The sequence below is a fragment of the Piliocolobus tephrosceles genome, chromosome 8, assembly GCF_002776525.5.
Source record: "Piliocolobus tephrosceles isolate RC106 chromosome 8, ASM277652v3, whole genome shotgun sequence".
Taxonomy (NCBI): Eukaryota; Metazoa; Chordata; class Mammalia; order Primates; family Cercopithecidae; genus Piliocolobus; species Piliocolobus tephrosceles.
In genome coordinates this window covers 119,565,257-119,592,175 of record NC_045441.1, presented here as the reverse complement: position 1 = coordinate 119,592,175, position 26,919 = coordinate 119,565,257, and the positions used below count along the sequence as shown (strand labels likewise).

At 38.5% G+C, this 26,919-nt stretch overlaps 1 protein-coding gene across 5 annotated transcripts in view; it reads left to right on the top strand.

The window, feature by feature from the left end:
- The window catches only part of CEP41 (centrosomal protein 41), a 48,578-nt gene that overhangs the window by 13,402 nt on the left and 8,257 nt on the right, over positions 1–26,919 (top strand). For 2 of the 5 annotated variants that reach the window (XM_023207854.2, XM_023207850.2), the window contains exons 2-6: positions 3,559–3,622; positions 14,553–14,600; positions 19,369–19,430; positions 20,431–20,500; positions 26,709–26,853. In XM_023207854.2, the coding sequence (XP_023063622.1) occupies positions 3,559–3,622; positions 14,553–14,600; positions 19,369–19,430; positions 20,431–20,500; positions 26,709–26,853 (389 nt within the window). Of the gene's footprint in view, positions 1–3,558; positions 3,623–4,797; positions 4,929–14,552; positions 14,601–19,368; positions 19,431–20,430; positions 20,501–26,708; positions 26,854–26,919 lie in introns of all 5 variants that reach the window. The other 3 variants (XM_023207851.1, XM_023207852.2, XM_023207855.1) reach the window with 3 other exon arrangements.

The following is a 26,919-nucleotide window of genomic DNA, read 5'->3' as shown; positions in this document are numbered from 1 at the left end:
TGTGCTTTTGTCACACCCCTTCCTTCCCTTTCCTTGTTCCTCATGCAGCCTCATGTCTGTTTATCCCCTTGTCTGTCTTCCCAGCAGTCAGTGAAAGCTGGATGGCAAAGACTGTGTTTTTCACCTCTCTGTCCTCAGCACAGAGGCTTGCCCCTAGTAGGCACTCAGTAAATGTCCACTGAATGAATGGTTGGTGCTCAATAAGTCTTTGTTCAATGAACAGTCTTCCTTGAAAACAGCTTCTTTTTTCAGCTTCTTCACTTTCCACCATTCCATCCTGTTTATGTAATTGAAAGAAAGCCAGTTGGTCAGTAGGTCAAGAAGCAGTCACCCCACAAAGCAAGAGTTTTAAAGAAAAAAAAGTATGTCCATCCCATAAAAATCTATGGTGCTCGGCTTGCAGTGGAGCACAAATAGTTTTACACTGCGGTTGGTACTAGAAAGACAGGAACAAGAAATTGGACTGCAGTGGGAACACAGAAAAGAAACTACATTTTTTCTCCTGCAGCATATGGATTTCTCATTAGTCTATGTAAGGGAAAACCGGGGGCGGGAAGGGCTCAGCCACTGCAGCTGTCCACACTCTCTCCCCTCATCATTCTGCTGCCACCACACCTGGTCCCCAGAGACACCCTCACTTCTTAGCTATTTTGGCTTAGGTATGGACAAATCCCCTCGGTTCAGCAGAGACTAGCCTGGAATTTTTAAAAGAAACTTTGCTAGGAAACTAATGGGAAAAACAAAACAAAAGTAAAAACAGGAAATAGAGTATAGAAATGATAAAAAAAAAAAAAAAGTACAGAGTGCAGAAAAAAAATCCCTTAGCCTAAGATAACTACATAACTACAATCTAGTATTAGTAGCATTACTTGACTCCCTGTTTTTTTTCTTTGTTTGTTTGTTTCGTTTTGCCATGAGATTGTCTGTCTCTGGAGAATTTGTATTGAAGTCCCACTTTTCGGTCTTTGGATGTTTTCCATCTTTTGCTCAAGAATCTGCTCTGTCTTCCTCTAGGGAAGAAATTGAAATTGGTGTTATTTTCTCATATAGACAAGTTACTGATTTTCTCATATAGACAAATTACTTTCTCATATAGACAAGTTACTGATCATTTGGAGAAAAAGCTTTCCAACCTTTTTCTAAGGATAAAATAGCTCAATGGTTCCAAACACAATCTGAGGACAGATGCTAAGAGTTGATGATAAAGCTGTGACTTGCCTGGGGCGAAGTGAAAATCACAATGTCATGAATGGTTTTTAATGACACTGAAGGACTAACCCTTTCACTCTGGGCTTTCTTTTCCCTTACCTTTTAGATGTTAAAATAGCAGATGTTGTGAGGCTTTTGCTTTGGTTTTGTTTTTTTATGTCCTTGGCAATATTAAAAGGTGATAACTGTAGGTGCCTCTAGTTTTAAAAAATTCTCCCTGGTCCTGAAATCTAAAACTCTGGACAACAGATATTTTGTAAGACACTAAAGTATCCCATCTTGTTTGTATGCTTTGTGGGTCATTTGGACCATTATTTTATAGGTAAATGTTTATTTTGCAATCCTCTCGACAGAGTATTGCTGTGGTTAACTGTTTTCAAAGGCAAAGGATGCAGTTTTTGTAAGTCTGATGTTCTCATCTAAGGAACCAGATAGTTGCTGTAGTACAATCTTCTTTTTCGGTATTCACTTATTCACTGAATATCAATAAATGTACTTACCATGCACTAGGTCCTAAGCAAATGCAAATATGAGTAAGTCATTGCCCCTGCCTTCAGGGAAATCCTAGACTAGGGAAGAAGATTGAGGTTTAAACAATGGAGCGGGCTGTGAGTATTCTGGGAGCCAGGGAGAAGAAAGTGCCTAGTTCTGTACTGGATAGCTTTACAGAGGAAATACATTTTGCCCAAGGAGTAGTGAAGAAAAGGCATTCTAGGCAGACATCTGCAGAGACTGGCAACCTGAATGAGTGTGCTGCATTAAGGAGACATTCCCAGCAACTTCAACATGGGAACATGAGGAAGGGTGGCAGAAGATAAAGCCGAAAAGGCATTGCGGTAATTTCATATTCCACAGCTACCTGTTATTGAGGAAAGGACTTTCATACCTGCAGGCCAGAAAAAGGCCTGAGCAAGAAAGCACTATTTCATGATACCTTTATTCATTAGCTTCTCCTCACTTAATGGCTTTCACAGTCGCCACTGTAATTTAATGTGGGTTAATGTCTTATGCTTGGATTCAAAGAGTTAACTACCAGAGAGCAGCACAAAGGAGACCTGACATATGCATTTTTGCTAAAACCTAAACTTGCACTGAGCCCCAGGTGGGCCTCAGCTGCCATGAGAGCAGATGCCATGGTCGACATCCCTGGAGCTACAGACTTGGGAGCAGCGAGGGCCTGCCCACCTGGGGCCTGGCCTGCCCACATCTTTAGCACTGTGCTTAGGGCTGGATCCCTGCAGGGGAGAGATGGATAAAATCTCAGGGGTGTCCAGAGAAAATGGCCTAGAAACCATCATAAAGAAAGTGAAATGAAACAGGATCAGGATGACTGCCTTTGGTCATCTTAACAGATTTCTTGAGACAGAGGCAGATGACTTACAGTGGGTTGCAGCAGTGGACTGAAAGAAAATTAGAAAGACTGATTTGGGCTCAATGTAAGAAATATGTTTTTTTATTTTTTTGAGACAGAGCCTCGCTCTATCACCCAGGATGGAGTGCAGTGGCGCGATCTCAACTCACCGCAACCTCTGCCTCCCGGGTTCAAGTGATTCTTCTGCCTCAGCCTCCCAAGTAGCTGGGACTATAGGTGCGCATCACCACGCCCGGCTAATTTTTGTATTTTTAGTAGAGATAGGGTTTCACCGTGTTGGCCAGAATGGTCTCGATCTCCTGACCTTGTGATCCACCTGCCTCAGCCTCCCAAAGTGTTGGGATTGCAGGCATGAGCCACGGCCCCCGGCCAAGAAATAATTTTTTAGGAGCTTTTTTTTTTTTCTTCTTATCATGTAGTGCTCTGAGATAAGTTTGACGAAATATGGAAGTTTTCTGACAGAAACAAGATAAATATATTCAGCTATGGAAATGCTGTCGAAAAAAATCCTATGTTGAAAAGATAATTGGACCTCTGGAGCTCATTCCATCTTTTTTTTTTTTTTTTTTTTTGAGTTGGAGTCTGGCTCTGTCACCCAGGCTGGAGTGCAACGGCATAATCTTACCTCATTGGAGCCTCTGCCTTCCGGGTTCAAGCGATTCTCCTGCCTCAGCCTACAGAGTAGCTGGAACTACAGGCACCCGTCACCATGCCTGGCTAATTTTTGTATTTTTAGTAGAGATGGGGTTTCACCGTGTTGGCCAGGCTGACCTCAAACTCCTGACCTTAGGTGACCCGCCGACCTTGGCCTCCCAAAGTGCAGGGATTACAGGTGTGAGCCACCATGCCTGGCCCCATCTTTAATTTCTAAGAAATTTTACCTTTTTTTTCCCCCATTTTTTGAGTATCTGACTCCTGACTTTACCACCCTTATCCTTACATTAACCCAATTAATTGTGAATTTCCTTGTTTTTTAGTATCTGATGAAAAGGATACCACAGAACCCAAGATACCAGCATGTCAAATCAAGACTGGACACTGGTGAGTAAAGATTAGAAAATTAGAATTTAAAAAAATCCAATAGCTAATTATTGACAGAAAGCAACACTACATATCTGGTATAAACCACAGCTAAAAGTTTCTAACTATTTTGCCTGATGTCTTTCTGGCTCAGGATTTATCCTTGAAAGATGTTTTTCAGAGTATCAGTAAAAATTTATATTTACATAATTTAGCTTATTATTCCTTACCACATAAGAAATATTGTAAACTGAGAAAATGAAATTCTAGAAATCAAAACCATTGTTCAATAAGTTTCAGGGCTTTAGCTAAATAAATATCAGGAGGTCAGCCTCTATTTTGGAATACCTTAAGTATATTCCTTTAAACTGGCAGTAATAGATTAGACACATGCATATTTGTTCAATGCAGTGTTTGCAAAGTGCTGACCATATGCCAAGTTATGGACCATGAGAGATGTAAAGATGAGTATGAATTGTGTTTTTTTTTTTTAGTTAAAGAGTTTAGATCCAAGTGGAGGCAGACAGACTTGAATGAGTAACCAAAATACCAGTCAGAATTTAATTAGTGCTGCAGTGCAGGTAAAATGAACTGCTTATTTCCACGCTGTTCCCATTTTTCAGTGTTGTGATAGACTGCTGCACAGACCCTAATGGATTTTCTGTCTTGTGGGGTTTTGGTTGGTTGTTTTTGTTTTCTTCAACCTTTTAAAGCCTGTTGTGGAAAATTCACGTGATTAAAATGGTTTCGCTAGTGGATTGGGGTACTGTATGCCTTTAGCAATACCGAATTTTCCACCAGCAATCTCAAGACAATTGAGAAAAGTAAATGATGATGTTGACTTGGTTTAAATCATTTTGTTTATTTTGTTTCTCCAGTCTCCTTCAAAAAATCATTGGTTTCTTCATATAAAATAGACTTAAAGTCAGTGTTTTAAATTCACCTCATTTGCAGATGCTATTTCTTGGTACCCTTCATTCTGACATTTCCATGCCGTACAGATATTTATCCTTGCAAATATCCTGTTTGATGGGCAGGTGAAAATATTATCTCTGTCTTAGAAGAGGAGGAAATTGTGGCACGGGGATTTTGTGATTTATTCGGAGTTCAATAAAGGAGATAGAACTAGGATTATATACAGGATGAGGAAGTCAATATTGGAGATCTGGTGCCAAGTCTGGTGTACTGTTTCTTAGGCCGTACTGTTCCTGTATTTCCCCCAAGCCTTGTTTCTTCTGCCACAAAAACCCTCAACTCTTTCATCTCTACCCATCTAACCCCTAATTGCAACTGTGATCCATCCTTCTGAAGTAAGTGATTCTGTGAGGTAAGCACCTAGATTTAAAATGCTGTATTTTTTCTGAGGAGTCTAAATATTATTTTATAGACTACTATAAAGGAAGGAATTTCTTTTGGAATCTGTATGCTTTCTTATAATTAAAACTTTAAGAGCTGAGGTTTATTTCAGATATATAGATTTGTCTATGCCTTCATAGTTGTTTTTTTTTTTGTCTCCTGGAAATTAAACTGGGATTTGTGAAGGACAGCTCCCTTCTTCCTCTTTAATTTCTCAATTCATAACCAGAATTTGACTCAATAATGGTGCCTAAGATTAATTTCATTTTTTTGATATTGAGATAAAAGTATATCTGCTTTTTATAATATATATTAAATACGTATGTCCTTTTATATCCTGAGATTTTTAAACTGGTTTTTTGGTTAACTTTTAATTTCAACATAATTGTAGATGCATATATATTTTGTAGACAATAATGCAGAAAGATTCCATGTGTACTTTACCCAGTTTCCCATAGAGGTAACATTTTGCAAAACTATAATGCACTATCACAACTGTGATATTGACATTTGATACATATAGTCAAGATACAGAACATTTCCATCACCACACGGATTCCTTATGTTGCCCTTTTATAGCCACATCCACTTTCTACTTCTACCCCTTTCTTAGCCCCTGCAATCACCAGTCTGTTCTACACTGCTATAATTTTGTCATTTCACAAATGCTGTATAAGTGGAATCATACAGTATGCAACCTTTTGGATTGGATTTTTCACTTAGCATAATTTTCTGGATATTCATCCAGGTTGTTGCACGTATCAGTAATTTGTTCCATTTTATTAATGGCTGGTATTCCATGATATGAATGTACCAGGTTTAATTAACCTGTTCACTTGTTGAAGGACATCGGGATTGTTTCTACTTTTTGGTTATTAAAGTAAAAGTGCTATAAACACTCATGCACATAGTTTTATTTGAACCTAAATCTTCATTTCTCTGGGTTAAGTGCTCAGGAGTACAATTGCTGGTCAGAATGTACTTGCCCATGTAGTTTTTTAAGAAAAAGCCAAGCTGTTTTTTAAAGTGACCGCACCATTTTACATTCCCACCAGCAATGGATAAATGATTCATTTTCTCCGCATCCTTGTCAGCATTTGGTGTTGTCACCAGCTTTTATTTTGGCCGTTCTGATAGCTGTGATTGTTTTGTTTTTTGAGACAGAATCTTACCCCGTCACCCAGGCTGGAGTGCAGTGGCATGATCTTGGCTCACTGCAACCTCTGCCTCCCGGGTTCAGGCAATTCTCCTGCCTTAGCCTTTCAAGTAGCTGGAATTACAGGTGCTCACCACCATGCCTGGCTAATTTTTGTATTTTTAGTAGAGATAGGGTTTCGTCATGTTGGCCAGGCTTGTCTCAAACTCCTGCCTCAAGTGATCCACCCGCCTTGGCTGGGATTACAAGCGTGAGCCACCGCACCCAGCCCATTGCAGTTTTAATTTGCATTTTCCTGTGGTAATGGTGAATATCTTTTCATGTGCTTATTTGATTTCTGTATACCTTCTTTGGTGAAATACCTGTTCATATCTTTTGCCTATGTTCTAATTAGTTTAGTTGCTTTTTTACTGTTGCGTTTTGAGAGCCCCTTATACATTCTAGCTACTAGTCCTTTGTCAGATATGTGGTTTGCAAATATTTTTTCCTAGTTCATAACTTGTCTTTTCATCCTCCTAACAGGGTCTTTGGAAGAATAAAAGTTTTTAATTTTGATGAGGTCCATTTTATCAGCTTTTCCTTTTATGGATCATGATTTTGTTGTCTAGTCTAAAAAGTCTTTGCCTGGCCTCGATCCCAGTGATTTTTTTTTTCTATCATTTTTTTTCTAAAAGTTTATGTTTAAGTTCATGATAAACTTTGAGGTAATTTTTATATAAGAGATGTGACTCACATCAAGACTAAGTTTTTGCTTATGGATATTCAGTTGGTCTGGTGCCATTTGTTAAAAAGGTTACCTTTTCTCCATTTAATTTTGTGTTCACCTTTATCAAAAATCAGTTGGGCATATTTATGTGGGTCTATTTCTGGGTTCTCTATTCTGATCCCATGATGCATGTGTCTGCCTTCTGCCAATACCATACCATAGTATTGATTACTATAGCTGTATATTAAATTGGATACTTAAAATTGGTTAGACTGACTATGCCCACTTCCTTTTTTTTTTTTTTTTTTTGAGACAGAGTCTTACTCTGTAGCCCAGGCTGGAGTGCAGTGGTGTGATCTCGGCCCACTGTAACCACTACTTCCCGGGCTCAAGCAATTCTCCCACCTCAGCCTCCGAAGTAGCTGGGACCACAGGCGGGCGCCACCATGCCCAGTTCATATTTTTGTATTTTTTGGTAGAGATGAGGTTCTACCATATTGGCCAGGCTGGTCATGAACGCCTGACCTCAAGTGATTCACCTGCCTCGGCCTCCCAAAGTGCTGAAATTACAGGCGTGTTCTACAGTGCCCAGCCTTTCTTTTTCTTTATACAGTTATTTTAGCTATTTTAATTCCCCTGCCTTTCCATATAAATTTTAGAATAATCGTATCTACATTTACTTTTCAAATGCTGTGATTTTGATAGGAGTTGCATTAAGCCTGTTTATCAACATGGGGAGAATTGACATATTTACTATGTTGAGTAACCACTAATCTGCTTTCTGTATCTATGGATTTGTCTATTCTGAACATTTCATGTAGATGCAGTCGTACAGGATGTAGCCTTTGATGTCTGGCTTCTTTCACTTAGTGAAGTGTTTTCAAGATTCATCGATGTTGTAGCATGTGTCAGTTCTTTACTCCTTTTTATTATCAAATAATCTTCTGTTGTATAGCTGTTCCACATTTTGTTTACCCACTCATCAGTTGATGGACATTTAGGTTGTTTACACTTACTGGACATAGTGCTGCTAAGAACATCAGTGTACAAATTTTTGTGTGAACATGTGTTTTTAATTCTCTTGGGCATATACCTAGGACTTGAATTGCTTTTCATATGGTAACTGTGTGTCTAATTTTTTGAGGAACTGCCAAACTGTTTTCCACAGCAGCCACACCACTTCACATTCCTAGCAGCAATGTAGGAGGGCTCTATTTTCTCCACATCATCACCAATGCTTGTTATTGTTCATCGTTTTGATTACCATCTTTGTGGGCATTAAATGGTATATTATTATGGCTTTGATTTGCATGTTCCTAATGACCAGTAATGTTTGAGCACCTTTTTATGTCCTTTTTGGCATTTGTATATCTCCTATGGAGAAATGTCTATTCAAATCATTTGTCCATATTTACATTGGATTATTTTTCTTCTTATTTGTTGAGTTATAAGAGTTCTTTTGGCCAGGCACAGTGGCTCACACCTGTAATCCCAGCACTTTGGGAGGCCAAGGCAGGTGGATTGCCTTAGCTCAGGAATTCAAGACTAGTCTGGGCAACATGATGAAACCCCGTCTCTACTAAAATACAAAAAAATTAGGCAGGCGTGGCAGCATGCACCTGTAGTCCCAGCTCCTCAGGAAGCTGAGGCAGAAAAATTGCTTGAACCCAGGAGACAGAGGTTGCAGTGAGCCAAGATTGCGCCACTGCACTCCAGCCTGGGTGACAGAGCAAGACTCCGTCTCCAAAAAATAAAAATAAAACAGAGTTGTTTTACATATTCTGGATATTAGAGTCTTGTCAGTAATATGATTTGCAAATATTTTCTCCCATTCTGTGGGTTGTCGAGGGTTTTCTTTTTCTTAGCTGGAGGAGTAGCTAAGTACATTTACCCCATCTTTCTGGAAGCAGAAGTCTCCCAAACTAGTCTTGTAAAGCTTTTGGAAGGGCCAAAGTATGTTTCATTGCTTAAAACTCACAGTATTTTAAAGTCAGTGTGGGAGAGAAATCTTATTCTAGTGTTCAATTTTTTTTTTTTTTGTTTCAAATTTAGAAATTATTCTAAAGTCAATTTAGGGGAGAGATTTTTATTTTAATGCTTATATTTCTGTGCGTTTTTGTGACTTACCTCCCTGTGTATTCAGAAAACGTTTTCTACCTGGTGTGCAGCAGCCTATGTGTTACGTGCCAAGATACAGATCCCTACAGCCCTTTGGGTAGCCAACAGGGCCTGGATCAACCCAAACCCAGCATTGTATCCACATTGTATCATTGTATGTGTGTCATGAGGTGAAAAGGATGAAGAGTTAAGAAAACAGAAAAGGGACCTTATAGCCCAAGTAAAAGTACGGAGTTTCTACCTGTGGTATGTTTTTAAGCTCTGCAGTCAGAGCATTGAAAATAGGCACAGGAATGAGTGAGCATTTCTCATTTTTAGGCTAAATAGATGGGTCTTTCATCTTTTCTTACCAAACAGCAAGCAACTCAGAGTAATCACAAGAAATCAAGAATTTCGTGATATCTCCTGCCTTCACCCAAATCACCTTCTACTGAGTTCTTCAAAGACTGCTACTTCCTCCTGGGTAAAGATTATTTTTTTGTTTTTATGCCTCTGGCTCTGCTTCTCATATGAACTCAAACACTGATGTGCGGCCATGACTAGAAATCTCAGAATTATTTTGAACTTCAAATATTTCTTTTGTTCCATAGGTGCCTGTGTGTGTCTTACCAGCTCCCCAGCACTGCCAGACTGTGCCATGAATGGATTATGCTTCTGATGAAATCCCTGGCTGCGTTTTGTTCAGTCACCACCGCAGGGTTCTTGTATATTCTCAAGCACCCTCTCTGGGTTTCTGTTTTGCAGCACTGCAGGCTGATTAAGGGACACTTTCCAAACCACAGGGCTCTCCCTTTATTAGTCCCCACAGTCTTTCATTGGCTGCATTGTTCACTCATTTCTATCTATATTCAATCTAATTTCCAATTTCTTTAGCTTTCTGAAATTCTGTAGGCTTTCTCCACTCAGTCTTTTCTAGCCTTATTTTTGTCTTTTTAAAAATTCACCTTCCTTTTATTATCTCTAGACAAACTATTCATTCCCTCTTTTCTTCTTTAGGCTTTACTTTTCCTGAATATTTGCTAATAGCCTTGATTGTAAGCATCAAACTCATTATAGACTAGGTACTCTTCATTTTTATTTGTTGTTTAATTCTGTTCCTTCCGTCAAAGGAAGAAATGTATGTGAAAGGCTTTTATAAACCAGAAAGCACTATACACACATATCACTTATTGAGGTTAACAAAGGACCACTGTGCCTCTTTTCATGCTTTCTGCTCTTCCGAGCCAAGAGAACTTCTCCATAGAGGAGGGAAATATTGAAGAAAAATAAAGCCATGGAGTTGTCTCTTAGCAACTGAGTTCGTGCCTTATAAATCTCATCTACTTTAGATTACTGCTGCACAAAATCACTTGCTTTTCTTATTGGCTCTGTATAAATAATGTTATTAAATTATAGGAAAACAATGGAAAAAATCTAATGAATGACTCATTCATTTAATCAGTTGTACTCTGTCTTTGCGTAGCACTATTGATATAGTTGGCTTGTTTCTTCCTCTTGAGTCTAATTGTAAAGTTTTGTTATATGTCTTTTATCAGAACTTCAGTTGTAAGTAAACAAAGTAGAAGCTAAATTCTACCTTACACATTTCTAGGTTGCTTAAGTTGTGAAGCAATATGAGTCATATATGTAGCACATAACATATGCTGTGTATAAGTCAAGTTGTACATAGTTTAAAGAAAATCAGGTGTGCAGAAACTCAGACCAAATTGGGAAGTATTTGCATTATAAAATAACTCATTATAAGGATTTTTCAGATAGTAGATCTCCATAGCATATTTCGTTCATTTCATTCAGCAAATGTATATTTTTCCTTTTTATTTATTTATTTATTTATTGAGACGAAGTCTCGCTCTGTTGCCCAAGCTAGAGTGCAGTGGCGGGATCTCGGCTCACTGCAACCTCTGCCTCCCGGGTTCAAGCGATTCTTCTGCCTCAGCCTCCTGAGTACCTGGGACTACAGGTGCACACTACCATGCCTGGCTAATTTTTATATTTTTAGTAGAGATGGGGTTTTACTATTTAATTTATTATTTATAAATTAGTAATTTGTAAATATAAATTTACTATTTAATATTGGTCAGACTGGTCTCGAACTCCTGACCTCGTGATCCTCCCACCTTGGCCTCCTAAAGTGCTGGGATTACAGGCATGAGCCACCACGCCCAGCCTATTTATTTCTTTATTTCTTTATTTTTTATACAGATGGGCTCTCACTATTGGCCAGGGTGGTCTTGAACTCCTGGCCTCGAGCAATCCTTCCACCTCAGCCTCCCAAAGTGCTGGGATTACAGATGTGAGCTACCACGCCTGGCCATTTTTTTTTTTTTTTTTTTTTTTTTTGAGATAGAGTCTCACTCTGTCACCCACATTGTAGTGCAGTGGCACATTCTTGCTCACTGCAACCTCCCCTTCCAGGACTCAGGTGATATTCCTACCTCAACCTCTCAAGTAGCTGGGACTATAGGGATGAGCCACCATGCCTGGCTAATTTGTGTGTATGTGTGTGTTTTGTAGAGACAAGGTCTCACTATATTGCCCAGGCTGGTCTGGAACTCCTGGGCTCAAGCAATCCTGCCTCCTCCGCCTCCCAACATGCTGGGATTACAGGCATGAGCCAGTGCACCTGACCATCATTCAGCAAATATTTTTGAGCGTCTCTTATGCTAGCCAATGGAAGGGATAAAGATTGTGCATGCATGCGTGTTGTGTGTGTGTGTGTGTGTGTGTGTGTGTGTGTGTGTGTACGTGCCCATAAATAGTCTTTGGCTTTCTGTCTAGTAAGGTAGGTAAGACAATACAGTGATAAATGCCTTGTGAGTTATAAGCCGAGTGCTGTAGAAGCTCAGAGGAGGGAAAGGTCAATTCCTGCTGGGTGGGCTATTATGAGTATGTGGCAAGGTGATACATTAGAGAATGGAAGACCAAGAGTTTGTCAAGTTAAGTAATTAAGGCAACATTAAGAAGTAGTGAGTTGGTGTCCAGTGCTACAGCAAGGAGTTTCAGCTTTAGTTAGGACACAATGGGGAGCCACTGACTTTTTTTTTTCTTTTTGATCAAAAAGTCTTATCTGGGAAAATGTATCTGGCAGTAATGTGTAATTTCAATTAAAAAAAAAATTGGTTCTTGGATAGTCTTTTAGGCTCCTTTTGTATGAAACAAAGCCATGTTTATAAATAAGTGAATTATGAAATGGATTCATTTCCAATCTTTTTAAAAGGTAGTCAGAAACGATTTTCAGATGCAATTAGATACAGTAAGATAGGCTACGTAGTTAAGATATAAGCAGTTTACAAAGTGGGATAAAAATGCTACTTTTCATAATTTCTCAAACCATTTTTAGGGGTATTTTTGTGTCAGCCATCCTGCTATCTCATTTGTCCAATTAAAACAAGGAAGAAATCCTCCATTCTCCTTTTTTCCCCATTCTTGGATAGAATGAATGTCTGTAGTGAAAAGAACTCATCAGTAGTCCTCTCAGATTTGTTCTGAATTTCACCAAATATTTGTATAATTCTGCAAAAAACGTTTGTTTCTCAGCCTTCTCCTTTAGGAAGAAAACAAATAGTGGGCGTGATGGCCTACCTCCCTGCATTGTGGTGAGGGTCAGCTGATACAAGATAAAGTGTTAAGTGTAATTACCCTGAAATGTTTGTAATTAATGGAGAAATGAAGTGTAGACACTTTGTTAGTAGAAACCACTGTGGTTTGTAAATGCAGTGTTTCAATAATAAAGACTGGATAAATAAGATTGGCTACTAGTGTTTTCCATTCCTCAGGGAATTTACAACACAAGATGATCCCCACCTCTCACTATTAAGGAAGTAGCATTTCCTACAAATTTACCTCATGATTCATTGTGTTTTTTTACAACACAACAAGAAAAGACGTGTTTTTCAGGAGGTTGGAAATGAGAATCCTGGCTTAGTTACTAACTTGCCGTGCCATCAGACAAATCAGGTGATCCTTTTTGTCCCTCATTTTCTGACTAGATTGCCTAAAGCTTCCCTAGCCGAAAGAAACTACCTGCCACGTCAGTAACAGGCAACTGTGGATGACTCAGGGACATATAACCTAAAGCTACTGGGTAAAATATTTTAAGAACGAGACTTGGGAAGCTGAACAGGATATTGATTTGCCGTCTTCTTCCCCCATTGTATTGACCAGGCAGGTCCACGCCTGAGTTCAGAGTTGCAGTGGGCAGGAGAGATGTGTGTGTCCAAGAAGAAATCGTGGCTTCTGCTCTGAAGATCTGGTCACATCTCAGGTCAATTGCAGTCTGAAGAACCTGGGAAAGACTGTATTTGGTTCTAATCTTGGTGATTTGAGCCTCTTCTGAGAGGTAGTCAGTGTCCCTCTTGAGAAGGCTTAGGCCTTCCTAGTAGCCCTGACTGCCTTCATTTCTCTTGGAACTTCCAGGTCCAGGCCTACTCTGAATCCTCCTTTCTGGTCCTGGATACAGAGAGTGTGTGTCTTAAGACCAAAAAAAAAAGAAAAAGAAAAAAGAAAACAATGGTAGATTTTTATTCCATGGTGAATTCATGGTAAAGATTTAATAATAGCCAAAGAAATAAGTTGTTTTTTTGAAAATGTATTTTGGGTTTCAGAGCAAGGATTTTCTTTTTCTACCTCTCACCCAAATGTGAAGAAAAGTTCAGAATAGTCCTTGAAAATGTCAGTTCACGCTACTATTAATTGAAAGCATTTCTTTTATCTGATACTGGGGCTGCATCTGACTAGATCCTCTCCGGGCTTAAAAAGCTAGGAGCACAGTTTTAGAAATGAGAAATTATTTTGAATGTTTTCCTTTTGCCATACCAGAAAGAGCTTGCTGCGTTGAATTGAATCAAATCGAAGCACACCCAGTAAAAAATAATAGCCCCTGGCGTGACAGCTAGAATTTAGTTGGAAACCAGAAGGTTCCTGGCTGAGTTTTTTAAGTCTGAAAACCTCCAAACCACCTTGGCCAGTACCTAGTATTGTAGAAACATACTGTAAAACATGAGGGCTGGGGGCTCTCTGCAGTGGTGAGAATCTGCTGTTGTTTCTCAGCACATCAAATCTATGGTGAATACTAGTGTGTAGACTGTGTAGTCTAGTTCAGACTGCAATGTGAGCATGAATAGTAGAAGAGCAAGTTCAGGAAAGAGAAGGAAACTGTGAAGACAAAGCCGAGAGGAGAGGGTTGCTTGGGTAACCACAAAGGCACATTTTAGACATTCAAAGAACACTGCCTCCTTTTTGCTCCTCTTCTATATATCTTCCCCACAAAAAGATCATCAGCAGGGGCAGGGGATATAAAAGGAGGAGAAAAGCCTAGACTTGAAAAACAAATTGATAGAAAATGATCATCTGTATCTCCTGGATCTTCTCAATGTTTTGGGGGTATGCATCCCAGCTTAAACACACTCTACCAAAACATTTCGCCCGGCTCTGCAACTTTTAATAATGCTGTATTATCCAAAAGATTTTACTGTGTGTGGCCTGTATGCTGCTGTCCAGAATCCCTAAGAACAGGACAGGAAAGCTTAGGGGATACTTTTCCTCCATTCTGTTTCCACAGTGGTGCTCATTTGCTTCCATTTAAAGTATATCTAAAACCCTTATTTTCTTTTTAGGTAACAGTATGACTAAATATACTGAGAAGCTCGAAGAGATTAAGAAAAGTAAGTAACACTCTTAATGGTTTGGGAAAATGGAAGTCTATAGTTGTTCTATAAGTTGATTCTTAACTAACAATTGTGTTATACAGCTGACAGGCACAGAGAGCTATGGATGATCCGATAAGCCTAGCAGGTGCCTCAAGGGCTGTGGGAGATCCTGGGTGCTGTACTGGGCTGCTCCTTAGATTGTGGCCTGTAGGCCTAAATTCTGCCCTACTTCTATCCCATAGGAGACATTGGTGTTGGCCTGTGGAGTCAGATCTGGTGGAATGAGCTCGGGTTAAGCTTCTAGTGTCATTGTACTGCAATCTTCATGCCCTTCTTCAAGATATTTCATCTTTTCTGTCTTATTTTGTCTCTATTTGAGATAGGGGTAATAATATCTTCCTTCAGAACATTCTTGTGTGTATAAATGAGAGTATTCATGGAAGACAGGGACGTGAGAACTTAGTGTTACGTATTATCAATTCATTGCAGTCTGTTTTCTTTTAATTAAAAATCATATTTCATCTATGTCCTTTTAAAAAGCTAGTCTGCAAAGATATGTTACCAGTCATTGAGTGTATTGCCCTTGCGTAAAATCATAATTTTTCAATCTGCATCCAAAACTGATGTAAAGTGTGCACTTCAAGGCCAGACTTAAGGAAGAAGTAGAAACATCTATTTTCTAAGATGGATTTCCTCTTATCTTGAATAAGAGAACCCAGTGCTAGGGGATATGTAGTTAATGGTGGTAAAGAGGTACTCTGATTGATCATAGTTCAGGACTTGGCTGTGGTAATGTACATCTTCTTGTAAGAGAAAATTGCACATCAAGAATACATCAGAACATTTTCTTTTCTTACACAGCAGACCTTTTTATTTGAAATCAAAGTTCCATTTGAAGTGCTGTAATATTGGGAAACCCCAACCAATAGATGTGGCCTCAGGAACCGCTTTCTGCTGTGTTTTCATTTGCCATGTTCAGCTATAAGGGCTAATGCTACAGACTTCTTAAAAATATGTAATGCCACAGTATCCTTCTCTCTTCTTCCTAAACATTTTATATTACATAAATATATGTATTTTAAATATTTATATAAAATATATACTTTTAAACTCTGGAGAAAGATCACATTTACTCACTTATACTTCATTGTTGCCATCCTTAACTCATCCAAGGCAGGCAGAATCCAGCTGTCCTGCTTCTTCTGGGGTTTGTCGTCTCTGTCACCTTTCATCCATTTGCAGCTGAGTGTGAGTTCACATGTCCTCACTAGAAATTTGTTCCATAAAAATGTCCCATTCCGCCCGGGTTGCCAGAACCTCACTTAGAACATTTCCTCAAAGTACAGTGTGGTTTCTTTTAATATCTAAACTGTACGTGGAGGTGATCTCCCAGAAGAAATACCCTTGGAACAGAGCCTTGAAAATGCTCACTTCACTTTCCCTCCCTAGGAGTGGAGGGCAGGAGAGTCCTGTTACCCCATTTCACACACTTTGTGCTGATTCCCTGACAGAATTGCTTTAGATTCTGGTTTGGCATCTACATTTTGGAAGATATTTCCTTCTCTTTCCCCATTTTCTGTTGTAAGTATTCTTTGGGGTTGAAAGGGAGGAGAATATTCCCTTGTTTCATGATACCCTAGACCCATCACTTTACTCAGATTACCTTAGATGCCATTTCTTTCTGTGAAACCACAAACCTTGTTCTGTTACTTCCTTTGATTTGTCTTCCACTGTGAGCCCAACTTCCCTTTGCTAATAACGCATTTCAACAGAACCCTGAAAATGCAGAAATCCTTTGTAATCTGAATATGCTTTCAACTCTACCTGGGGAAAATAGACACTCTATGTCTATTGACAATTTACAAAGCCCATTCTTGGTTTCTGGTGGTTAGATGACACTAGTTGGACCCAGCGTGAAACATCCTAGATAGTCAGGTCTCTGTCCTTCCAGTAACTCGAGAGAGACAGACTTAGAACCTAGACTTACTGGAGAAGAAAACCTTGATAACATATCTGAAACAAGGATTGTCTTCAATACAGAGTTTGGGCGAAGACACACAGCAGAAGCTCCATTCTTAAAGCTCTGTTCGCTCTTGCAAGGACAGACTGACAGAGCCTTCCAAATCACCCTTTTTATAAAAATTTAAACTTACTGTAAAACATCTAGTTTGATCTTTCATCTCTGAGTAATCATGTCAGAAAGTCCTACTGACGGCTGTCCTTCTAAACCAGAACCAGGTACGTAGAGTTCAGGTTCAAATATTTAGGGGGCTTCTAGCGCTTGTGCAGAAGACAGTAGAAATGCCAGTCTTTAGAATAAAGCAGTCTTTTTTTGTTTGTTTGTTTAAATTAATCTCTGTTTAGTTAATGGGGATTTTAAAGTATACATTTTATGCTTAGAAGCATTTTAAACCATGTAACCATACCAGAAGAATATCAGTGGATAAATGTCACAGTGCAAACTACTTGAAAGCTGTTAGCTGTTTCCATTTGCTGATTTATTGTTGTTTTGATTTGCATAAGTGACTTTTGGTGGGCAAGTTGGTGGCAATCAAAAGGAACACTGTAGTTATTCGGTTGTACTTTGTAAAGCCTCAGCTCGGCCTGTTTGGGTCTGCATCCCGGCAGGTTTTAGAAGTTCCACTGCCTATAGGTTTGTTACTTTGCTGTATCCAGAAGCAGCATCTCTAAGCATTTTCTAGAAGTAATGGTCTGTTATTAGCCAAATTGCTCTCTTTAAGACATTTTAGAACAGAGAAGTTTAGTTCCCTATTTTAAAAAAGCCTTGATATATTTACAGAAGGCTAGTTTTTAAAGTAGTATCATTTCCTGACTCTGAGTCTTAAGGTGCTTGGTAAACCAAGATTGCATTATCCTCCAAAGTAACCACCTGGTCTGTGCTGGTTTTTGGAAAATTCATGGAAGTGATTAGTTACACCAGGTAAATAATCTTAAATACCTTTAATCCTTTCCTTTGTTGCTAGGAGTCTTGGTTTATGAGACATTTATGCTGTGAAGGCCATAGCAATTAACCAGCTAACCTTGAATAATTCTGAAATAATGAAGCAGCATTTAAGGAGTCACGGGTACCAATATAAAAACCTAGGTGAGGAGGAAAGGATAAGGGTGGGCAGAGTTCAACACTGAAAACCATTCAGAATTTGACTGTCGCCTTCAAAACAGTTTAAGGACGCTAACCTTTAACACACATCTATGGAACAGATAACATAAAGGGCCACTGGCTTCGTTTTTAACAATTGTTTAATGTGACGGGAAGAATTATTAACACAAGTACGGAAGTACCTATATTTGAGTTACAGCTCAGAACTGTAAAGACAGCACTGAATAAATGTTGATGTTTTAAGTTGTTTTTTTGTTTGTTGTTTATTTTTGAGACACAGTTTCACTCTCGCCCAGGCTGGAATTTGGTAGTGCAATCTTGGCTCACTGCAATCTCCACCTCCCAGGTTCAATTGATTCTCATGCCTCAGCCTCCGAAGTAGCTGAGATTACAGGTGTGCGCCACCACACCCAACAAATTTTTGTATTATTGGTAGCGATGGGGTTTTGCCATGTTGGCCAGGTTGGTCTCAAACTGCTGAACTCAAGTAATCCGCCCACCTCAGCCTTCCAAATTGTTGAGATTACAGGTGTGAGTCACCAAACTTGGCCTAAGTTGGTTTTATTTTATTTTATCTTTTTAAATGGTGGGGCCAGGTGCTGTGGCTCACGCCTGTAATCCCAGGACTTTGGGCGGTTGAGGTGGGTGGATCACTTGAGGCCAGGAGTTCAGAACCAGCCTGACCAACATGGTGAAACCCCATCTCTACTAAAAATACAAAAATTAGCCAGGCATGATGGCAGGCGCCTATAATCCCAGCTACTGGGGAGGCTGAGGCAGGAGAATTCCTTGAACCTGAGAGGTAGAGGTTGCAGTGAGCCGAGATCACGGCACTGCACTCCAGCCTGGGTGACAGAGAAATAAAAATAAATAAATAAATAAATAAATAAAATAACATAAAATAAAATGGTGGTAAACCACAAAAACAAAAACACAGAACACCTAACATCATAATGGTTTTTAAGTGTACAGGTCAGTAGCATTAAGTATTTTCACACTGTTGTACAACAGAACTGCAGAATTTTTTCATGTCTGAAACTGAATAGGTTAATTTTTATCAAATTGAAGTTGGAGAGAAGCTGAGAGATGATCAGAACCAATCACAACTGTGTGTCCAGCCAAGCACACATGTAGAAATGTCGTCCTTTGGCTCCAGCATAGTGTGTAATGGCAGGAATATTTTTGCTCTCTTTTTAAGCTGGAGTCAGAATAGTGGGGCATGAACGTCTTACCAGCTGTTCAGCTTCTCTGAGTCTCTGTCCTCATTTGTAAAACACAGACACGTCTTCCCTGCTTTGCTCTGAAAAGGATTTGAGGCGGCTTACAAAAGTGCATGGAGTACAATGTGGTCAAAGTGGAGACAACTTAGTTAAAGGAAAATGGTAGACTAATAAAATAAAGGCAAGGAGTAGTCACTAGACCAAAGGTAGTTTGTAAATTAAACTTCAAGCTTCCTAATGACAAAGCAAAGGGAAACAAATTGAACAGATGATACTACTACCTGCCACACCTAATTTTGAGGATATCATGAGGCTCAAATGAGATAATAGATTTAAAAGCATATAAATAACTTGAAAGACTACGTAACTTGACAGCTAGAAAGAATAGCTCTAAAAAAGCAAAATAAATCTAAATAAATATTTGTCTTACCGTGTTTTTCAGATTATAGATACAAAAAAGATGAGCTTTTCAAGAGACTAAAAGTTACAACTTTTGCCCAGCTGGTAAGTTTCATGATCTTCCCACTGGAGTAAAGACTGTCTAATTCGTGTCACTTTATGTGAGTATTTCTAAATTCAACTCTAGGGAATGTTTGCCGAGGAGTTTCTGGTTCTTTGTATGTCGTTCAACTATGGGAAAATTAATTGGTATGTGGTATGTATGTTCACATGAGGATGGTGAGAAATTTTTCTCTCTTCTTTGATAAGAATTCTGGAAAGTAAATGTTTGCCCTACTTTTGATTCATTAAACTTGTGGTTTAGGGTTTTTTTTCCTTATACATTTAACTTCATAGTTAGAATCTGTAATTCTGGATCCTGGATTGTTTCAGCATTTTTCTCTGGAAACCAAGTGATTTCCCCTTTTCTTGGACTGATCTTTTCCAAATCATCCTACCAAAGCTGTTTTGTTATTTTGGGCAAGTCACTTTCTTCTTTTATTTGAAAATTATGGAGAAGGCATCTCTCCAGCTCCCAAGCAAGAGTTCTACTGGCAGAACTGAAGTTGAATCCTGGGTCTTATGAGCTAAGTTGTGAAAAGTGCTTTAAAAATGAATACTGTATAGAAGTAGAAGACACTGTAATCAGTGTATCTGTTATTACATTTACATTTACTTCTTCATTGTGTGGAGAATTGCTGATCCCATTCTATGTTACGCTAGGTCAGTATTGCATTTTCAAGAAATAATGTATAATGCTTGGATCACGATATATACAGATGTGGTTTTAAACTCTTGTTCGTGTTTCTTGTCCTAAACTATCCTGTTAGCATTCTAAGTTTATGTAGTGTTCTAAGTGTGCTTTTCTTCTGAAATGATCATCTGCAGTGTATTACCAACACAAAAGGAAGGAGGCCTGAGATTCAGTCTTCAGTTGAGGACACTGACAGCTTCTTCAAACAAGAGATCTTTGATGTTTGTTGTTTCCTCGTCTTTTGTAAAAGACAAAATTGCCTCTGTTTAAAAACAAACAAACATCCACACATTTCATTCTTTTTTCTATCAGATCATCCAAGTTGCTTCCCTCTCTGATCAAACACTGGAAGTGACAGCTGAGGAGATTCAAAGGCTGGAAGGTAATGAGAATTGAGGGTGTGGGGAAAATAACAGGCGGACCATTTGACTGAAACACTCACCCTGTACACATTTGCTGTCTGTTCCCAGGGACTGGGACTTTGATGTGTCTATTTGTAATTAGATTGTTACTCTCAGGGAAATGCTACCTGATACTTTAGTTGTTCATTCTTATTGTAAAAAGCCATCTGGTTTTCTGGCTCTAACACTTACAGTTTCAAATGGTTTAGATGTGTTTAAAATATTAATTACTTTTTTCAATGAATATTTTTAGCATTCTGTGTACCTACACATTAAGTGCTATGAGACTACAGAGATGAACAAAGCACAGCTCTGCTTACATGAAATTGCCAGTCACATGTGTGCACATGCACACATGTATATGTGTTAGGTGGGCTGAGTGATAACAGTACCACAGAATTACTAAGGTGGAAGAATTTTGAAATGGAGGAATGGAAGGAAACCATCGTTTGTTGGCTGTATATTACAAGGTGAATTCACATGAATTTTCTTACTTAACCTTCTTAAAAACTCTGGAAGGAAGGTACACTTTACAGATGAGAGGCCCAAGCTGCAGAGGTGAAGCTGCCTCCTCAAAGTGATACAGCTAGTAAGGAAGGGACCTGGGTTACAAATCTAAGTGTCTCCAGTAGCATCCAGTGTCTTCTTGCTGCCTTCATTGTACCCTTAAGGGACTGAAAAGTGCCTTTAGGAAAGATGCAGGATATTGCGGGAGAGTTCCAAGGAAGGAAAGACACTTCTAGTTAGAAGACCGAGGTAGGCAGCCAGGCATACTTGCCTCACGCCCATAATCCCAGCACTTTGGGAGGCCAAGGGGGGAAGATCACGAGGTCAGGAGTTCGAGACCAGCCTGACCAACATGGTATAACCCTGTCTCTACCAAAAAAAAAATACAAAAATTAGCCGGGCGTGGTGGTGCACGCCTGTAATCCCAGCTACTCAGGAGGCTGAGGCAGGAGAATCACTTGAACCCAGGAGGCGGAGGTTGCAGTGAGCTGAGACTACACCACTGCACTCCAGCCTGGGTGACAGAGCAAGACTCCATCTCAAAGAAAGAAAAAAAAGGAAGAAGACCAAGGTAGGCTTCCTCAAGGCACTGGAACTGGACCTTGAAGTGGGGTAGAATCTCAACAGGTACAAGTTAAAGATGAGGCTGTTGCAGGCTGAGGAGCAGCCTGCGAAAGGCATGGAGAGGACAGCACACCAGGCATGTTTGGGGAATTGAGTCATCCAATCTGGCTGTGGTCTAAGGGACGAGTAGGCACTGGGTAGGAGATAAGGCTAGAAAGACAGGTAGGCTCCAGATCTCCTTTCTTAAATACCAAGTTGAAAATAAAACTTCCTAGTTGTACTCTCATGAAAAGAATACACAGAGTTAAGGTCTTTATTTTATCCTGAAGTACCCAACAATCAGCGTGTGGCTGTTTATTGAAGAGGAATGTGTTTTGTTAAGGTTGATGTAGGTCAGGAATTTGACTTCTGATTTCAAGACAAGTTTCTCAGGAAGTCTAAACACTGGGTTTGTGCAACTCAACTGTCATTTCCCCGGGCTGGTTTTTGTTAGGGAGGATAAAGAGAATCTGAAAACAACAGGAATTTATCTTTGACAGATGCCTCTCACAAAGCAGAGAAATAAGAGCTCTTTGTAACAGAGATAATTGAGTCTCCTCATAGAAGTACTCCCAATTTTAACTGGGTTATATAAGCACCTAGATTTGGTCCTTCAATTCATTGTTGAGATCGCAGCACCAGAACATATGGGCACATGCAATTTTCTCTTCTGAGATAAATTTGCGCAGCAAAGTAGGCTCTTGTAAAGTAGGACACCATAATGTGTGAGTAATATTAGTGTTTTTCTAGTGCTCTACACAGATAATAATTCACTCAGGAGTGCCTGGGGAACAGATTGTATCTGTATACATATACATATTGGCTATCTTTGAAGGGATTAAAAAAAAAAAAAAAACTCCTTTTATAATGTTTATCGCTTTTTCCTAACTTAAAAGTGTGTTTCTAGTAAGTTAGGAAACCATAAAAAGTATATAAAGAAGCAAATTAAATAACTAATAATCACTCTGTATGTTTTGGTCCGCTTTCCCCTCTCTAACCCCTCACCCCAATTAAATCTATATTCTTTGTATAATTTTGTATTGTGCTGTTTTCAATTATCCCTTTTTCATTCATACTTTCCCATGTCGCTAAATAGGCTTCAGAAGCATGACTATAAAGATTGTGTTGTCATCTAATGTCTGTCCTTTGGATATACCATAATTTAATTATTCTCTTGTTGGGCATTATAGTTTTTTCTGATTTTTTACCTTTATAAAATAATGCTACAATGTATATATGTAAATGTTTGTATGATTCTGATTATTTCCTGAGGATAAACTGCTGCAGAGGGTCAAAGGGTGGAACCATTTTAGACACCCAGTGCTGATTGCCACATTCTCTCCGGCATGGTTCTACCTGTTTGCATTCCCACCAGGAATGAATGAGAAGACCTGTCTTTTCTTGTCCCAGCCAAAGCTGAATAATTATCATTTCTGTTAATATTCTCCAGTTTAATAGATGAAAAATAGTATCTAATAGATTTTTATTTATTTGATAGTAAGATTATGCTCTATGTGTGTGTTTACTGGTCATAAATACATATTTCTTCTTTTAAGGAGTTTATACGCTCTTTTTCCTTTCTTTCTAATAGGATGTTCATCTTTTTCTTACTGATTTGTGAGAGTTCTGAATAATTATGATATCTTTATACAGTGGAGAACAATACTAACTTGACAATGCATGAGGAAAAAATCTTGATTAGTTGGAACAATTTCCAGGCTATATTAAGTAAAAATAAAACAACAATAAAACAAAAACCCAAAGTATAAAATAATATGAATAGAATTCTCCTGGATTTGTAAAAGGGGGAAGAAGTAAAATATATGCAAGCACACGTAAATGTTTTATTTCTGGAATGAGACATAAATACGTGAAAGTGTTTAATACACTGATACTTCCTTGGGGAAGGAGGCAGGAGGGCCTGCATGTCTTCAGTGGGGAGAAGACTTCCTTTCTATGTTAACAATTTAATCTTGTTTGCATTTTTACCTCGTGCACATGATCTTATTTGCATTTTTACTCTTTTCACATTATATTACAGAGCTAGTTAATTTTTTCAATCTATAAAATAAGTATATTAACCCTCTTAATTCATGTGTATTACAGATCTTTCTCCTAATTTGTTATTCATCTTTTAATTTTCTTTGTGTTGGTTTTTGATATATATGAAGTTGCATTTTTACATGATCAAATCTATTAGCCCATACTGTTGTTTTCTTTTATTGCTTTAGAGTCATAAAATTCAATGTTGGTAAATTATTTACCTACGTTTTCTTCTATTGGCTTGTTTGTTTGCATTTAAACCATCTGGTATGTATTTTGATATATGACACGAGATGATTATTTGAATTAGATTTTTCCAGATAGTTGAGAAATATTCCCAGCACCATATCCTCAGTAGTTCTACCTTTACCCACTGATTTATGATATGGATGTATTGACTTTTTGTTTATATTCTTTTCCATGTTCTCTATTATATTCCATTGTTCTGGTTGCAGTGCTGTACTATTTTGATCATTTTACCTTTTTAACATACGTTACTATTTGATAAGGCAGGTCTCCAAATCGCCCCTAATTATGTATGTGTATACATATATTTTCCTATTTCCTCATATATATGAAAAACCAACACATCAAAAACCCATGGGTATATATTGCTTCCAGAATATATATTCAGTCTTGTGAAACGGAATAGGAAAAAAGGATCTGAGTGTATGTGTGTGTGTGTGTGTATTTGCTCTTCTTATTTTTTAAATCCTTTTCAGTTTAAAAAAAAATCCCTTTGGGATTAGTATTAAGGCCAAAAGTTAACTTTGGGAGGGACTCGTGTTTTAGTTTTAGTTGCCCAATCAGGAACATGCAGGGTGTGTCACTCTCTTCATTGAGGTCTTCTTTAAGGCCTCTAAGTAACGTTTTTATAAGTCCTATAAAGGATTTATACATTTTTATAGGTTATTTACATTTGGTTTAGGTTCATTTCCTGGAGAGTACGTTTGATAACTGCAGTTGTTACTGTATATGAGATTTTTTTCCTGTCATTTTTTAATTGGTGTATAGAACAAATATTTTAGCATTTCTTTTATCTAACCACATATTTATTGCACTTATTCTTGTATTATTCTCTTAAAATTTCTAGGTATATTATCATATCATATGCAAAATTAATATCCTCTTTAATAATTAGACTTGTTGTTTTTATTTTTATTTATTTATTTTTTTGAGATGGAGTCCTGCTCTGTTGCCCAGGCTGCAGTGCAGTGGCACGATCTCAGCTCAGTGCAATCTCCGCCTCCCAGGTTCAAGTGATTCTCCTGCCTCAGCCTCCTGTGTAGCTGGGATTACAGTGCCTGCCACCACACCTGGCTAATTTTTGTATTTTCAGTAGAGACCGGGTTTCGCCATGTTGGCCAGGCTGGTCTCAAACTCCTGACCTCAAGTGATCCACCCCCCTCAGCCTCCCAAAGTGCTGGGATTATAGGCATGAGCCACCACGCCCGGCCTGTTATTATTATTATTTTTTAATCTCATTGTATTGGTTAGAACAGCAAATTCTCAAACATTTTGTTCTCTTCCTCCACTCTGTTAAAAATTATTGAAGATCCCAAAGAGCTTTGGCTTATGTGCTTTATGTCTATTAATATTTATTGTATTAAAAATTTAAACTGGGAACTGAAACAGTATTTATTATTTCACTTAAAAATAACAATACTAAACCCATTACAAACATAAATAACATGTTTTTATGAAAAATAGCATTATTTTCAAAACAAAATTTTACTGAGAATGTCATTGTTTTACATATTTTGTAAATCTCTTTAGTGTCTGGTTTAATGAAAGGATCGCGAATTTTCCTCTCTGGTTCTGCGGTGTCTGTTGTGATATGCTGTTTGGGTTAAAGTGTGTGAGGAGAATTCAGCTCACACAAACCTGTAGGTGGAAAAGGGAGAAGTATTTTAATAGCCCTTTCAGATAAAATTTGACAACTGCTAGTTTCTTAAGGATTAGCTATAATGTAGAATCTGAAATCATATCAATGAACCTTTCATACTGTTAGATTAAAATCAGGCACTTTCAGTGTAACTGTCTTATATCTTGAATCTTTTACCTGTGCGTGATTGTATAACATCATGCATTGGCCATTTAGAAAATATTGGTTCACCGAGTTACGAAGATCTTCCCAAAGGTTAATACATTTTATTATACAACTGTCAAAAAAATCACATATATTATTCTCACGATCTATCTTACCAAAAAGGTCTGTAAGCATGGGGAAGCAGCTCCCCATACTTCCTGATGGCAAACACTGTTTCTAAAACTTTGAGTTTTGCTCAAAATACAATCATTGGCAACAATGCCATCAGTAGTGTTCCTTGAAATAACAGGCTTATTTAGTTCACTTCTGAGAAAATGTCTGCCAAATACACAAGTCTAACTAACCATAGTTTTTCTGTCAGTTTTTCTTCCAAGCAAAAATGGTGTGCATAGCAAAAGTTACTGGTTCAGCCTGCAACTCAGCAATCACACTAATGCTTTTCCTTGAGATAACCCTGGTAATTTGGCATGTAGCAAACTTAATTGTATGTGGACTCCTCACTTCATCACACAGAACATTAAAAAAAGCGTGTACTTCAAGGTGAGATTTAATAAGAATAGTAACTGTTACTGCTTTAACAGGGACCGTCTTTTAGTGTGACTGCCATACTTATTTACTGTGAATGCATGCGTGATGGTGAATAATACAATGATTGCTAAAAAAGTTTGGTGCCACAGCCCTGATTTTTACTAAGGTGCCAGCAGCTTTATCCACCATTTCTTTTATACCATCAGTGCAAATATAAACACGGTAAAAAAGACAAGTAACATCTTATGAAAATAGCTTTTACCTTGCAGATCCCTGGAAGGGCCTTGGGGATATCTGGGGTCCACCACACTTTGGGAACTTGTACATTAGCACTTCCACAGCAATTTAATAATGATGATAAGATTTCCTTTTCTTGACTTCATGTCTTTGGAACTGTCTAATAAATAAACACAAATCCTGAGGCTCAATCTAATTATTTCTTCATTTGTAAATATTAGACAATGATTCTGCAGCTTCAGACCCTGATGCCGAAACCACTGCCAGGACTAACGGGAAAGGAAATCCAGGTGAGCAGTCGCCGAGCCCTGAGCAGCTCATAAACAACGTGGGAGCAGGGGACTCCAGCCGCTCAACCCTTCAGAGGTACTTGAAGCTGATTCATATTTTCACTGTGTTTTGCCTTTATATTAACCTAGAGGCCAATTTCAG